General features: G+C 40.2%; 1 protein-coding gene across 4 annotated transcripts in view; it reads right to left on the bottom strand.

The window, feature by feature from the left end:
- The window catches only part of LOC141085557 (transcriptional enhancer factor TEF-1-like), a 91605-nt gene that overhangs the window by 45150 nt on the left and 29591 nt on the right, over nucleotides 1-16864 (bottom strand). For all 4 annotated transcript variants that reach the window (XM_073571009.1, XM_073571010.1, XM_073571008.1 and 1 more), the window contains one exon: nucleotides 10110-10378. In XM_073571009.1, the coding sequence (XP_073427110.1) occupies nucleotides 10110-10311 (202 nt within the window). In that variant the 5' untranslated portion in view covers nucleotides 10312-10378. The remainder of the gene's footprint in view (nucleotides 1-10109; nucleotides 10379-16864) is intronic.

Below are 16864 nucleotides of genomic sequence, written 5' to 3'. Positions count from 1 at the left end.
GCTCGGCGATTGGTGAGGAACCAATATAGGGACTCGGTAGGAGTTCTAGGGAGAGATTAGATCTAGCCTAGGAGTCTCCAAATCCCTTCCTTAGTGTCTGGCCCCATTTCCCTTTATGTTACACTTGGTTTTCCCTCACCGTGCGTGGCAGCCGGTAATTCAGTGGCTTCTACTGATGTCACGCTGATAGAGCAGCTTCTTCTCTACCACTCTGAACTGTTGTTGGGACATGACTATCAAAATCATATTGATTGACAACTGGCTCCCCGCTGCCTAACTGCGGGGAGCTGGCTGTCAATCAACATAATCTAGGCAGAGCAGCCCAGGAGAGGAAGAAATGTTGTGTTGACTTGAAGGAGCAGAATCTCCAGTCCGTAGCCGCTTCATGCCAGCACCAGGAAGAACAGTCAGATAGTTGTCAACTACCTGCCTGTCACTTCTTAGGACCATAGTAAAAAAAATAAAATCATCCCGGTCCGGATAGTCCTCTTTAATCCATCCTGCATAGGTACATCCATACTCAAGGAAAATAATATGTGGATGTTGTATTTCTAATGACAGCTTGGAGAGACCAGTATATAATGTATTCTATGGAGATCAGTCAGCTTACCTTCATTGTGATGGGTGGTGGCGGCCTAAGGTGAACAACCCCCTTTAATTATCATGAGCAGCAGAACAGATTTGTTTATATAGGTCACTAGACTCAACCAATGTTCTTTATGCCAAAATGTCACCATGAGTAAGCTTCCTATTGCATAAGACACTCGACATACCAATACATTAAAGTGCTAAATTGAAAAGCACAGGTCCTTGAGAGGAGACCGCTTTGAAGCTGACCTTTCTTTTTAAATTGCAGATCAACCTACAAAATATGTCTAAATTATATGGATGAGAAAAATAAAATCACGATGATACTTTGAGAAAAATTATCAACATCACGACGACAGTAATCGTGTCCGAGAATTTAACTTTAAGCGAATGCTGAATCATCCTCAGCAGAAAAAAAAGTTTATGGAAGAAGTTCATGTGCTGCTGGTCCCAGTGGGGAGAGGAGACAGTTGTTGGGAGGAGGGGAGGGGAGGATATGGGGGTGGGGAGAAAGTAGCGCAAAAGCAAGGCTGAAATTCAAGGAAATAGGCATGTCTTGGTGTTAAAAAGAAACTACAGCAAGGCATGACAGCTGCTTTGTGGGTCAAAGGCCATTACTTGTGCATTCATGGGCTTAACAGTTAGAAGGCAGCACCTGCCAGCTTCAGGGTGTGTCTGGAATATTCACTGTTGACATGTGACCGGGAGCGAGGAGAGGGGAAGGAAAGTAGAAAAAAGGGGGATTATATAGATAATGAAAACAAAACATAAAATTGCATAGAGAGGTGAGGGTGCGACCGGCCTGGAGTTTATTTAACAGGCACGCAGGAACATTAGTAAAGTACTTGGAGGAAGGGGCAACCAGGAAAAAATTATCACTATACGAACATTGACGGAAATTTAAAAGGTCTGCGGTGTATGTAGGGTAAAGCTGCAGAGTTCCCTTATTTTATGCTATGAAGAAGGATCATAAGTGATGCGAAACGCGCTAAAGTTTTTGACCTGTTTTTACCTACATTGGATCATGGAAGCTGGAACTCTTTCGTCTTTTCCAGGTATATTTTCTCTGAAGGTCTCTCCTGATTATGGTTCTGCCCGATGAACCACATGAAGTTTATAAACCTTCGAGCTTGTAAGGACCACGCTAGGACCCCATGTACAATCTCTCCTTCGCCATCTCCACCGATTTTCCTTATACAAGAACACTAACCCTGCCAATCACTCCAGTGTTCTCTATTTGAGTCGTTGCCAGACTCCTCATGCAGTGGCCTATCTCTCCAAGTGCAAAAGGATCGGCAATCATAAATCGGACATGTGTGATCCTTATGAGTCAGGATGTCTCTACAGATTAAACTGTCAGCCGAAGCGGCCGATAATGTAAAAGGGGACCATTAATGTTTGGCTAAATTGAAGGCACCTTCTTTTCAAAAATCACAGTCCAAGTAGATGATCACCGCTTGAGTTCTCTATGGAATTCCTCCACTTGCTTATATTTCCCGCCAGAAACTGAAAAAAAATTACCAATACTACAAAATTAATTTGAAACCAGTTTTAGATGTGTGTACTGCACCCATCTTATCAACATAACACCTGGATCCACGAGGTTCCAGCCTCCGATTCATAAAGAGTGGCGTTTTGTAGTTCTAGTCTTGATCTAGGGTGCGATGAAGTAATATGCGCCAAATTCCTTAAAGAGGACCTTTCAATAGAATTTTTTTATTTAAATCGAGAATCTCCTCCATTTGCTGTTGATCCACTGATTCAGTAACAGTTTTCCTTTTGTGTCCCTCCATTGTAAAGGTGCAGATTTTCCCTTCAGCCAACTGAGCGTATGTATACCAAGGAACTTTTCTGTAGGCAATTGCTTTTTCTCCACTGATACTGGCCAATGAAAACACAGCCGTGCTCACAGAGAAGTTTGTTGGTATACGCCCAGCTGGTTGGAGAGAAAATCTGCACCATTATTAATGGAGTACTCTAGCTTTAGAACAGAGGGACACAGAAAAAAAAGAACAAAAAGAAAAACTGTGCCAGAATTTGTGAAGAAGCATTAATTGGAGGAGGCACTCTGTTAAAACCTAAATTAAAAAAAACAATGAATGGTTCCCTTTAAGTGACAAATTCATTTATTGAATTTAGATTATCTTACAGTTGCCATGCGAATGTCCAGTTGAAGACTATAGAACACATTTGTTGTGATATCTTGTGCATGCCCTCATCATCTTCCACCTTGACTATTTCAACATCCTTCTCTGTGGCTTACCTGCTAACACTCTCGCACCTCTCCAGTCCGTCCTCAACTATGCTGACCGATTAGTTCATTTCTCTCCTCGCTACTCCTCTACTTCCCCCATTTGCAAATCCATTCATTGACTCCCAATTCCTCAGCGTATCCAGTTCAAATTACTGATACTGACCTACAAAATCCTCCATAACCTGTCTCCTCCGTACATCTCCAAACTAATCTCCCGATGTCTTCCCTTACATAATCTCTGGTCCTCCAAAGACCTCCTTCTCTCCTTCACACTTATTCGTTCCTCGCCCAATCACATCCAAGACTGCTCCCGAATATCCCTCATCTTCTGGAATTCTAATGCATCTGATTATCCACCACATTCACAACTTTCAGACGGAACCTGAAAACCCATCTCTTCAAGAAAGCTTAGAACCTGCTATGACCATGCTGCCACTTCACCTCTACCGAAGCTACTGCAACCCCCTGACCTAAGGTCTCCTTCCCCATCAGGCTGTAGAATGTAAGCGGGCAAGGGCAGGGTCCTCTTCCCACTATATGTCCATCATTGATGGTTTCTTCAATGTAAACTATATCTGTATTTTGTATGTAACCCCTTCTCATAAATAGCACCATGGAATCAATGGTGCTATATAAATAATAATAGTAAAATAATAATATACCGTATGCTACCTTTATGACGTAACTTTCAATGAATTTGTCTGCCAAGCTCCACCACGTCCACTAATGGCTAATCTCTGACTACTTTTCAAAACCTTGGAGGATCTGACCAGGACTGGCTTAATTGCCAAATCTATGTATACTACGTAACCTTACTTAAATAATTTCTGGTTCATGGGTCAATAATTGTCCCATTAGGATGACAATTAACTCATCATCATAAACATCGCTATAGGCATGTACTTTTCTCGTATAGTTTCTATATATTTTTCGGGGTGAGGGAATTTTTTGTAAGCAACCAAGTACACTAATGTAAAAGGTCTTAAGGAAGCATGTACCAGACCAACATTCTCTGCTTACAGTTCCTCCCCCTGTTACCATCAATCTTCTTGTATTCCACATGTAATTTCACTGAGCTGTCCCATCTGGAAGACACATGTGCCTCAGTGCAAAGCAATTCTGCAAATCTGAGCAAATGTGGCTGAAGGCACTGGAATTCCTGGCACGTAAGCCAGTTGTGGAAGTCTATGGTAGAACAATGATCATTGTAGACATGCACAAGAGATCCCATCTTGGTCACATGTCCTAATCCTAACTTGTGACTCCACGCAGGAAGAGAAACAGCACTTGGAGGTTTCCCCACACACACTGCTAGATCATACCCACCCATTGAAACCGTTAATTTCAGTTTATCTGCAGTTTTAAAAAAAAAAATTCTAAAACCCAGACCCGTAACTACTCTTACATTTTTTGCCAAAAGTCACAAGTAAATTTAAAAGGGGAAAATTCACTAAATCTTGTAATTTAAATCAAGTCACTCCTCCAATTGCCGCTACTCCACTGATTCTAGAACAGTTTTACTTTTTATTTTGTGACCCTTGGTTCCAAAGTTATACCCCTAGTAATAAAGCTGCAATTTTCTCTTCATGAAACTGGGCATATAGCACAGTACTACTCTATGTGCGTAGCCGTGTTTTGATTGGCCAGGGTCATAGGAGAAAAACCATACGTCCACAGTGAAGCTCTGCTGTACACGCTCAGGTAGTTAAAGGGACAATTTCTGTATTTCTTTGGGGCATAACTTTGGAATGGAGGGACATAGACGAAAAAGAAAAACCATTCCAGAATCAGAAGAGCAGCATCAATTGGAGGAGTGACTCAGTTTAAATTAGAAAAATATTCAGAATTGAGAGTCCTCAGTGGTTGATACCTTTTAATGGCTAACTGAAAAGATAGTAACACATTGCAAGCTTTCGAGACTACTCAGGTCTCTTCATCAGGCATTGACTAATACAACATCTGAAGAATCACATATATATGCACAACACAGCACAGAAAAAATGCAATAAATAAGACAAGTGACAGCACTGAGAATGGAATGAATGTGTCGCATGGATTTATGTCTTTTACATCAATTAAGGAATTTGCTCCTAAGACCTTGTGGGGGCATCACAACACATTAGGAGACCCCAATCAGAGGACTATAAAACATCCAGACTCTTTATCTATGAACTAGTCCAATATTTATGTTTCTCCCTATCCCATAATGATAATTCTGCTTCACGTCACTTGTCTTATCTATTGCATTTTTTCTGTGCTGTGTTGTGCATATATATGTGATTCTTCAGATGTTGTATTAGCCAATGCCTGATGAAGAGACCTGAGTGTTGTCTGGAAAGCTTGCAAAGTGTTACCATCTTTTCAGTTAGCCATTAAAAGGTATCAACCACTGAGGACTCTCAATTCTGAATATTTTTCTATCTACTGGCTAACACGGTACAAAGATATACATCTTTCCTGTATCAGTTTAAATTAAAAATTCAGTGAAAGGTTCCCTTTAAAATGTAAACCTTTTATGTGTTTCCTTATATTGTATTGATGTAACAGTAAGGATATCAGGATAGTAGAATAATTCTTCAATAAATGGACTTCCTATCATGTGATCTTTAAACTCAAAATGTGTTTTTATGATTGCTTGTCACCCGACAGGAAACTTATATACAAAAGTTGAAATATCGCCATATCAAACCCAGTGCAAGCAACATATTTTTTTCAGAAGTTCAGATATAAGAAAAAAAAAAAGATTTTTCTTCCCACAATAGATTAGTCATTGCTAGAGATGCCTGGCTGCGACTTTTACTCCACTTTCTCTTAAAAAATATACACAGGTACACTTGGCTTAAAAAAGGTTTCCTGTTTCAGAATTCCACGTTCCCCCAGGTACAGTTTGTTTAAAAAAAAAAAAAAAAAAAAAAAAAAAGAGCTTCACTCACCCTTCCCAGGTCCAGCTTAGAATTTTGGCCACTGCTCCCAGTGTCAGTAATTGTCTGCAGTACTGATGTGACGTAAACAGTACTGCAGCCAATGCGTGAGCTCAGTGGCTCTGTCAGAGTTGATGGCAAGAGTTGAGATCACTGATTGGCTGCAGCGCTGTCAACCTGATGTCAGCTCTGCAGACAATAATAGACACGGGCAGCAGTGGTGGATACTCAATGTTGGACCCGAAAGGGTGAGTAAAACCCATCTTGCTTCATCAAAACAAACTGCAACAGAGGTACAGGGGTTTTCCATTTTTGGGAACTATGCATGCAAGCCTACTGGGTAGGAGTAGCTGCTGACATAACAAGGATTATCCTGAAAGATATTGGGACAATTTTGGGCCATTTTTGCACATTCAACACATATATCAGGTTGCTGAGTGAGGCATATAGGAGGCTGCTGAGTTTGGGTCAGAAGACCCGGCGCATCTGGTCCATCCATGACATTCTGTAGTCGGACCTTAAATATCGACTGTATGAAACCGGCCTTAGCCGGATAGGTGCACATCTATAGTGCTGATACAAATTTTTGGAAGTCACCAAATAATCTCCTTCATTTCACCAATCTAAAAATAAATTGATCTATCCAAATGTGTCAAAATGTAAGCCAAGTGTGCAGTAAAGATTGTCAAGAATTCCAATTCAATATTCATTTCCCTATTGATACCTCAATTTATAGAGGATGAGTCACCCGATCAAAAGTGGATTTGTTATTATTTTTTCTAATCTGCAATATCATTCCAGAGATACGGGCATTTTTATTTAGTGTTAACTGCTATCTTTCCGAGAGGGCGTGGCTCGTAGGGTAATTATGTAGAGCAGTGTACAGACACGCCCCGGAGGATCCTGTGAGCCACGCCCCCTTAATGAAGACCATATGAACTATCTAAATAAAAAGCCTCATATCTCTGGAACCATACAGCTGATTAAAAAAAAAAACAACAAAAAACCAAGACAAGGAATTCTCATGGGAGCAGCAGGTATAAAATAAGAGCAGAAACTGGACACTTTTAATCTGGTGACAAGCCCGCTTTAAATGTATTATCTTATAATCACCGTCTTAGGTTGTTAAAGTTTATGAGAGAGCCAAGCAAAATAAAAGTTGCACACATTACTTGCAAGTGGTGGAATTTTACTGATTTTCAACGTAAAAATGAAGGAAACAAGGTATTTATGTTGTGGATCGCAACAGACCTAACATACTCTGGATCAGGCCATCTATGAGTTAATTGTACAAAGTAAACCTTCATTACAGGGCTGTCTTGTAATAGATTAGGTCTGTAGGCGCTACTCCCCCAACCAACCCCTCCAAACACACTAGAGCTTGTCCTGCCAGGCAGAGACCTGGATCAGATTTCATCTACCACCTCCTCCCTCTTCTCCTCCAGCCTGACTCCCCTCCCCCTCGCCTCCCGCTGGTGTCTTCTTTCCATGTGACCTTGGAAAGGCTTGATTTACTGGAATCACAGACCCCCTAGAAAGGCAGGGAGAGGAAGAGTGGGAGGAGAGACACAGGGTATTACACAACAAAAGCTAACACCAGGTCTCTCCCAGCTAGACACCAAGAAACAGCAGCTCCAGCTCAGGGGTACACCTATGCCAGGTGGCGGGGAGGGCAGACTACATGTAGAGGAGACTGGGCAGCAGATTGATGTAATGCATACGAATGCTCACACACACAGAGATAAAGCCCAAATCTTGTAAATGAACCACAAGATATGGGATGAACCAATGAATGTTGTCAGAAAGCAGATAAAGAAAGAGTAAAAAGATCGCCAACTGTAAAAAAACAATTTTATACATCTGACACATCGATATGATGATCAACATCTTTGCCATCCAGATATCGCCGTAGAAAAATCAAGAAAATAAAGGTGGAAATCTGTTCTTCATATTCCTAGGTTTATTAGATGTGCTTTCCAAGAAATCACAGCTTCATCTATAACTGGGCTCCCAATCGGAAGGCTCTATTTTGATCTTTGATGATACTTGGAATTGGGTGGACACAACGTTCTAAAAGTTTGAGCTGCTTCACAGTTTTTGTGATCGCTCTTAGAGACAAATTTACCACAATGGCATTCAAGTTATGACCCAAATCCCCCGTAGACATTAGACTAATGTCGGCTGTATCTGCTGATACTGACAAGTTCGGCTGACAGTCACATGTGTATGGGGGCCCTTTACAGATGACTGTGGAAGGGAAGGGAGGATAAGGATACAGCATGTCCGATTTCAGACTGGCAATTTTTTCATTCTTCCAAAAATAAGCCATCGGCAGAGATGTGTCAGGGTAAGCCCTTCTGTGTATGGGAGAGCCAAGGGAGATAAATGTCGGTCAAAAAATCTGCTGAACCATTGTAGATAGACAGTTAAAGTGTATGGGGGACTTCATGGCAGTGTAGATGGGAGTAAGAGATGCCCATGTCGAAAGTTTGTTCGAGGGAAGTAAGAGAGCTGCAGCCCATAAGTGCCAACTGATTGGCTGAAGCACCCACATGGAATAACAATGCGTGGACCAAAAGACGCAGCGCAGGAGAGTGTCTGTTATTTTTATTTTACATTGGAAATACAATATTTATGAAGCGATTGCCCAAGTAGTGGACAACCACTTTAAATCTCGCCATAGACAAGAGATAACCTTTGGATGGATATCTGTTGATAGATAGCTGTCCTTCTCATACACATGAGCAGTCGGCTCGGCTGAGCTTTCATGTATTTTCAACACAAAGAAAAGAGAAAGTAGCTGTGGCTTTTCTCTAAAAACAAAAGAATCGATTGTTGAAATTCCAATTGTAGCACCCGCATCTACATCGAATGGACAACCAATTGGCAGGTCCAGCCAACTTTCATCTGTGGTATTGGACCTTTATTCCACCAAATCAACCTCCACCCCAGTTCCTCATACATGTAATACAATTATCCAGTAATAAATGCCAAAGAACAGTCTCAGAATCTCAAAAACAATAATACCCAACAATCGAGAGACACATCTATCCATGTGTTGTCATTCAACTACAGAACTCCATGATCATCATGATCCTAATCCCATGCAAGAAAACAGCGATCATTTATAATGGTGACTTACACTTTGAAAGTTAGTTGTCCCAAGAAATTGAGAATAAAGGGGCAGATTAATTATTATGGTCTAAAAACTTAAGACATCCTAAAGCTAAACGAGGAAGGCAGAAGAAGCACCAATGGTACAATATGGCACATTTTCCGAGACATGTTAGACTTGTTTATGTTCTTCAACTTTAATAGGATTACTTTAGAACAATATTGTACTTCAAAATTTTGGTTCAATTTGGCACAGTTCGGTGACTTTTAAACCATGTCCTCTTTTAAGCTTCACCTTAGAAAAAAAAACTCAGATATGCTTATTTTTTAGAGTCCCTGTTGTATAGTAAGGCACAATGTGTCTTAAATATATAAGATATTTGGGGCAAGACATGTACACCAGGTTTTTGCCACAAATTGAAACAGAATTTTGGCGCATGTTGTTTTTTTTCACTATCTCATACAGGCCACAAATGCACAATTGAGTAGGCCGGATGCCTCATATTAGTATAAATCAGTGGAAAGCAATCAAAAGCCCTCCAACAAGAGAACTCTAAGGATACCATCTCAGAACCAATAAATAAGAAAAAAATGCAAGTACACTGCTAGTTTTATAACCAGCCAAATGTCATAAAACCATCACCAATAAAACCTTGGTTTGTCACCTCCAGGGCAATTCAGAGAAAAGCTACTTTGAAGAGTCCATGAGGGTCTATACGTTTCAGATGGTTAGTCAGAGGCTGATCTCTGGTGGCTTGGAGGTTGAAATTTGGTGGCTTGGAGGCTGATCTCTGATGGCTTGGAAGCTGATCTTTGGTGGCTTCATTTAGAGAGAGACCTGTCAGTAATAGCGAGTGAGGTGGGGACATGCCACCGGGGACCACCCTCAAACTAGCCATCGGAGATGATACTTCGAATTATGCACAGGCATAATAAGGGAACCAGTGCCAGATTCATGCTGCCTGCATCAGATGAAAGAATATCCAATAGTCAAATAAATTAAGTATGAGTATGTTAATGGAAGATCCTGAAGAATCAACCTAAGATGCCAGTCATACGACAACCAACCGATGCTCGAGTCCTTCTAAAAGTGGCCAAAGCATGGAGATATTATTTCAGGTTTATATTATAAGTTTAATACTAAACTATAAAAAGTGATACAAAGGTTAATTTTTGGTCATTAAATACAAGATTGTTATATAATTGGGTGTTGCCAAAACAATCAAACTCACCATACATCTTGCCTTCATCAGATAAGATAATCTTGCGCCTCCCGCATGGCGGGTATATTGCCAGTGCCTCTTGGAAGCTCTGTTCTATGTCTGGACTCCACACACCTTCTGCATCATTGTCTAGACTCTTTTCCATGGAATCTCCCAAATCCCCTGTGCTTTCTGGACTGCCAGCTTCACTCCACCCATTGTTGGGGTCCATGTTTGGATTAGGAGGGAAAGGAGAGGCTCCTCCAGGCCTCACGTTATGGAAGACGACTCAGCAAATGCTGCAAAATAAAAGATAGGTTTGTTAATATTTGACTTAATAACCATGAAACATTCATATGGTGACTCCAAATTTGAAATAAAAAATAGAACTTTTGCAATTTTTTTCTTTCAGACTCTAACTTTTTGTTGTTTCAGGAAACATCACATGCACATTAGCAGCAATCAGCAAACTCGGACCCTATATTTTGTTTTGAAGCATCTAATGAGTCTGTACGACACACACTGTGAAGGGAGAAGGAGCAGGGTCAGCTCTGACTTTGCCTATTGTGATTGATGTATCCTTTGTTATTGGCTGTGTAGAGCTATTTTCATACATTGTAATCCGGTTTGTGATGATTAGGAGCCTGCTGAAAACTCTTCTTGAAAGTGTCGGAAGTATGAATCTAAAATATCCAAAGTGGCCACAGTAAAAATTTCAAGATTACAGTTTTTCTTTATAAAGATTGTGAAAAAAAAAACCCCAAATTTTGTAAACATACATGTAACACAACAACCTGTTTGAAACAATAGGTCATTGTCGGAGGGTAAAGACCCCAATTTTCTAAGATAGACTTCTGTCTAAGATCTATGGGTATCTTTACTACAAATTGGACAAAATATGGTCATATAGTGAGTATAAGGCCATGTGTGGGGAAAAACTAGGGACTACTTACTGACACCCCATTTTTTCTCAGAAGCAGATTTGACACTTGGGAACCAACCCACTTTGGCCCTCTCAAAGTTATATCATTTTCACCTGTTACTACAGATCTGACCATTGTTCTTATATACAAGCTTCTAGGTCAAATATGAGGCAATAGACAGGAGCATTGTTGCAACATCAAGCTGTCTTCACAACTGATTAATCTGTTCGGGCTCTTCCAATGTGATGTTAATTTTTAACCTGGATTTAATGAGAAGCCTGGGCTGTCTGACAACATTGGTTAAAGAGTTTATTTAGCTTAACTGCTTTGAAACCAATCCCAGATAAAATATTGTAAATGGATCTCCCTTGTTCAAGTCCTCTGACGTTTTCAGTTATGATCAAGTGGATGCATTGTTGTTCATATTTTAATTAAATAGGTGGAAACATATTGAATTAATACAACGGGGAAATATTATCCCAAGTCCAAGTTTAGCAAAATGAAAACTTGATTTAAAAAAAAATAATAATAATAATAATAATAGCAGATGCAAAATGTGGAACTAGGTAATAAAATTTATATATATGTAACACTTCACATTCAATGACAAAAATCGACATATCATACTTTTTTTAACAGCATCAAAATCCAAAATATTGATCTTGATTTTCAGCCAATTAATCCTAGAAGTTTTCCCCAGGTAGTGGTTCAGGAGCCACATGTGGCTTCAAAGCAGGTGGCAACTATAAAAAACACTATCGCACCCTAGTGGCACCAGAGATGATCAAAACAGTCAGTGCCATATGGCTTGATCAAATCTTTATTTTTTTTTCCTTCTAATACCTAGTTTTGCTCAAGATTTCATGTTCTCAAGATTTCCCCTGATGAAGCTGGTTCCACTAGCGAAACATGTTGAACATGCAGAACTTATATTTTAATAGTCAGAGTTCAGGACTTTTCCTAATAATGATTTGCGGTGTTTGGTTATCTGCCGACGACTACATATAAAAGCTGATGATTATAATCTACTATTGTGAATGGTTACATAATGCAACTATCTATTTAAGTCCTTATCGCTGTTATATTTAAGTTTCTCAAACCTTATGATGAATATCCAATAAATAGTAAATACAGTTGTGAGAGAAACTGGACTCTAGTTTGCCAAAAAGTAAAAGATTCGTGAAGAGGTTGCAAATAAGAAAAGTTAGTGAACCTCTTCTCTAACCAATCAATACTATGACACCATACATAACATGGACAAAACAAAGGTCACATTGCAAGGGAAAGGGAGATGGATGGTTACAGACTAGAAAAACAAATGTTTAGTGGAAATTTTTCCAGGTAAACAGTCCATGGGACAACGCACAGTGAAGGGGTTTTATAGTGGGTAAAGACATCTGTTTACTTCCATGGAGGAGTTTAGAATCCATTGATATTGCATGTACTTTTGTTTTTGAGGACAAGCTAATGCTTTATAGGATTTTGTAGTGTTTGGGCTGACCAGACCCCCCTATTGTTTGAATAAAAAGGCCACAAATAGGGAAAGCGTTACCACTAACCAGTAGGACCATTGTGCAAGTAGACCACACAGGTGACAAGATCCAACCAGTAAATATTTGGTTTAAACCACTAAAGCTGGCCATATACATCAGATGGCCATTAGATGTCTGTCGGCCAAAAGATCATTCGGCTGCAAGTGATCTCAGCTGACTCCACCGAACACAGGAGCTCTCATTTGGTCGAGTGATCCTATGTTCTTTACGAGACAGCCGCAAACTGACACATCTGTCAGTGGCTTCTCTCGTGGAGAAAAATACGATTGGCAGTCGGAAATCAGAGATGACTGATAGACATCACTCCTGACCATTATTCGGCCGGCGCCCATATACACATTAGACCATCGGCTAAACCTGTCTATATCAGTGGGTTTGGCTGACAAAAGCCTAGCGTGTATGGCCAGCTTAAGGATCTGATTAATTTTTTCGTACGCTTTAATATAATTGTTGAGTGATTTTCAGGACCTTTATGACTACATTGCTTTCTTACAAGTGCTGACATTTAAGTGGTCAAATAAATCTAAGGAGAATATTGCAAACACCCAGGTGAGAAATTCTAAGGGCACGTGAAGAATTTCGTCTGGCCGAGAGGATGAGTTCAACCTCTGTTTAACGCGTGCAACATCTCATATAGTGTATACTGTACATATGTAAGGTGGATTGGCATGAAAAATAAATTAGCATATTTTTGGATATGATGACGGATATGCTTTATAGAGAAGCAGAAATCTCAGGTTAGGTTCACACCTTCAGTAAAAAAAAAAATAATAGTGCATCTTTCAGCATTTTCAATCCAGCACATCATACTAAAATGTAAAATTGTAGGACAGGCCTTTGTAAATTACCAGAGTCTAGCTGACTCTTAATTGTAGATCATTTACTTTTTAGTGTCAACTAGACCCAAAACGCGTCTGATATTTTCTATGCCCATTCTACTTTAATGGAGTTACAATAAATAATTTTTGCTTTTAATACGCTGGGCTGGATTGAAAAACCTTTGTCATCGATTTGAACAGAGCTGCTTCATATTTTATCCCTGCACTAAAGAGTGGATTGCACCAGGAACAAGATTAGACAGGACACATATATTGGATGGGGTGAGCTGTATCCACAAACTTTCACAACACCAAAGAAATGAGCTGGAACACGTGCTGATAGAATTCATTTTGTTTTTATGCCCACAACATTAACCCAAGAGTCCATTGAGCACCATTGCTGGCTATTTTGTAAGCGATCCGCTTCTGAATTTTTGTGAACTTAGCCTAAATCTTGCTCTTCTCACTAGTACAATGCTACAGATCTGCCTCCTTCATAATTTCTAAAACAGTCAAAAGTTTGTTTGCCCGCTCTCTCCGAGTTTGCCAATGGGAGAAAAGGGTAAACTATTGGATTTTGAGTCATGACCATCTCTCCTTCCCATGATATTCTATTATTGAGATAGTTGGAAGTGTGTGAATTTTTTCTCTGACCTCTTCATATAAATGCACACTTGTTTTGGATGAGCATGTATGTGCTTCAAATAGGTAGATGTGTCTCCTATCCCCTGAGAATAAAAGGATTCAACCATGGTAAAATCCAACAATCCCAGGAGATTTAAGGACCTGTCACACTAAGCGATATCGCTAGCAATATCGCTATAACGTCACTGGTTTTTGTGACGTTATAGTGATATCGCTAGTGATATCGCTATGTCTGATACTTACCTCCGACTGCTCCCCCACTGGTTATCGCTGATCGCGCGAGAACGTCCTGGACCGTTTCTCGTCAGCTTCCTGCTGTGACGACGAGCGACGCGTGGACGCGGGTGGGAGGACGTCAGGATCGCCTCGTCTGACAGGTAAGTAGCGACCCCCGACTCCAGCGATATCGCTGTTGAGATCTGCCTGTGTGGCAGCTCACTAGCGACCACTTAGCGATGTACCAGCGATCCTGACCGCGTCATATCGCTGGTTGGGATCGCTGGTACATCGCTAAGTGTGACAGTACCTTTAGGACACCACCATACATAATCATTTTGCTCCTTTGAAAGTGACTTCCTTGTCTGACATTAATATGGTATGTGAGGCCACCTTAAAAACAGCTTTATTTTTACAACTTTAAGAATTATGGCTTTACTGAAAAAAGCAGTAAATACACCTTAAAAGAAAAGAAAATATCCTTAAATTCCACAAAAAAAACAAGAACAAGCAAGATGCAGCTGGTGATGCCTGTAGCAACCATATCAGAAGAGGTCAAGGGTCTAGCACAAGCGAGAGCGGTAATCCCATTGGTCACTTAATATGGAATATTTTTTTTTAAAGTACCGTAGTTACATTTTTCTACTTGACCTCTCTACTAGCTCTTTAGGTGAAGTTTAGAATCACTGCCCATTGTCATTGTTAATTTTCTTACAGCCATGTACTATGGAAAGAATTAAGAGAGACCAATAAGAAAAAATAGAAAAAAGAAAAAAAAAAAAAAAGGTTCATCGACACCAATGTCCTACGCTCACAATACCACAGGACAAGCAGTCTTCTTCCTGCTGGTGGGCAGTTCTTGGAATACAAGGACAGATTGACCTCAGCCACATGGAGTGGGTCTGTCAGTCTGCCAGATTGCAGCAGGTGTGAATTGAGCCCATGTCATTGGAGCCGCTGGCAGGCACAGGGCACAGCAACCAATAGAGCACACATACAGTTTTAAGAGCTGTTAAAAGCGCTACTGATACCAAGGAGAGGGGTAAATTCATTTCATATATCAAAACTCGTGAAAAAAAAAAAAACTTTTTGATGTTTGACTGCTGTTCCGCTTGGCCCTCAATGAAAGCATTTTTTTTTTAGTCTTGACATTCAGATTTAAGAGAGGCAGGAAAGTTCATATCATGGGCATCCGGTCAACTATTAGATCCTTGGAAACCATTTTTTTCCTGTGGCTGTGATATACAAGTCAAAAGAACCATTGGTTGATGTCTAGGAATGATCATCAGAAGTTCCCATGGGTCACTGTCAAGGTGAGGAATACAACTGAAAAGATTTGTGACATTGGAAACATTTGAAGAAAAAAATAATTTAAATAATAGTAGTAGTAAAACTAATCTGCAAACAAACATGGGAATTGGCCTGATTTAGAAAAAATGTTGTCGCTGGTAGACTAGGTGTATATAGAATAGTTATACAAAGACAGAGAGGGGGAGGTATTAATTAAAGGCCCATTTGCATGGGACAACAGTTGGGAATGATTGGTGGTCAATTAACGGCCAAAGTAGGCAAATATAAATGAGCATTGAGGTGAATAAAAAAACAACACTTTTTAAATAGGCATAATTTAGCTTTTAGTTCCATATTTCACCCTGCCTAAGAAAAAGCAATATCATTATGCCTGAGCTCTGACGCATCTACAAATTTCCCGTTAAATCATGACATTATTGAGGTCCACCAAAGGTTAAAGGACATAAATTGCACAAATTGCAAGAAATCTATGTCGGAAATGTTTGGGATAAAAGCTCAACTTTCTCCCATAAGGAAAAAAATTGATTATGTACAAGTAATGGTAAAGTTGCATTTTATTGTGGACCAACCAGAACCAGAAGTTTCCTCTAAACCCCAGAATAGGTGATATGTAGAATAATACTGCAAAGAATCATGTGGAACCGACCACGATCATCGGGTCAATTTTAATTTCCACTTATTCTGGAATTTGGTACACCTCTTTTTTTGGTAGAATTATAATAGTTGGAATTCCGTGCATACTTTAGATAGCTATTGACTGAATTATGTTATGGACAGTTGTATAGCCAGAAACTGTCTCCCCCCGAGTCAGGAGGACTTGTTCTACATGGCACTCCTTTGTTTTCTGTGAGAAACCCAATGTCAGATATCTCTAGTGGCAAATTATCTCTTAAGACAACAGAAGAATCTGTATGGCTACTTTCACACATCAGTTTTTTGCCGTCAGGCAGGATCCGGCTATTTTTAGAAAAAACGGATCCGGCATAAATTTTGGAGAACTGTAGAAACGGATCCATTTTTTTGCTGGATCCGTCTAGCAGGTTATATCTGTTCCTGGGGGCTGGCCAATTGGATCTGAGCATGCGCAGACTTAAAAAAACCGGATCCGGTGGCTGGATCCGTCTTTTTCTGGATCCAGCGCATTCCGGCGCCCATAGACTTTCATTGTAGCAAAAAGCTGGAAGCGCCGGATCCGGCGCTTCCGGCTTTTTCGCCGGAGACAAAAAACGTTACAGTAGGCGTTTTTTCCAGACGCCGGAATGAGACAAGTTGCCGGATCCGGCAAAAAACGGATGAAACGCAATGCCATCCGGCACGAT

This window comes from Dendrobates tinctorius, unplaced genomic scaffold (assembly GCF_039654945.1).
Source record: "Dendrobates tinctorius isolate UK_male_01 unplaced genomic scaffold, ASM3965494v1 ptg000028l, whole genome shotgun sequence".
Taxonomy (NCBI): Eukaryota; Metazoa; Chordata; class Amphibia; order Anura; family Dendrobatidae; genus Dendrobates; species Dendrobates tinctorius.
Note: the sequence above shows the minus strand (reverse complement) of the source record. Positions and strands in the feature narration are given on the sequence as shown.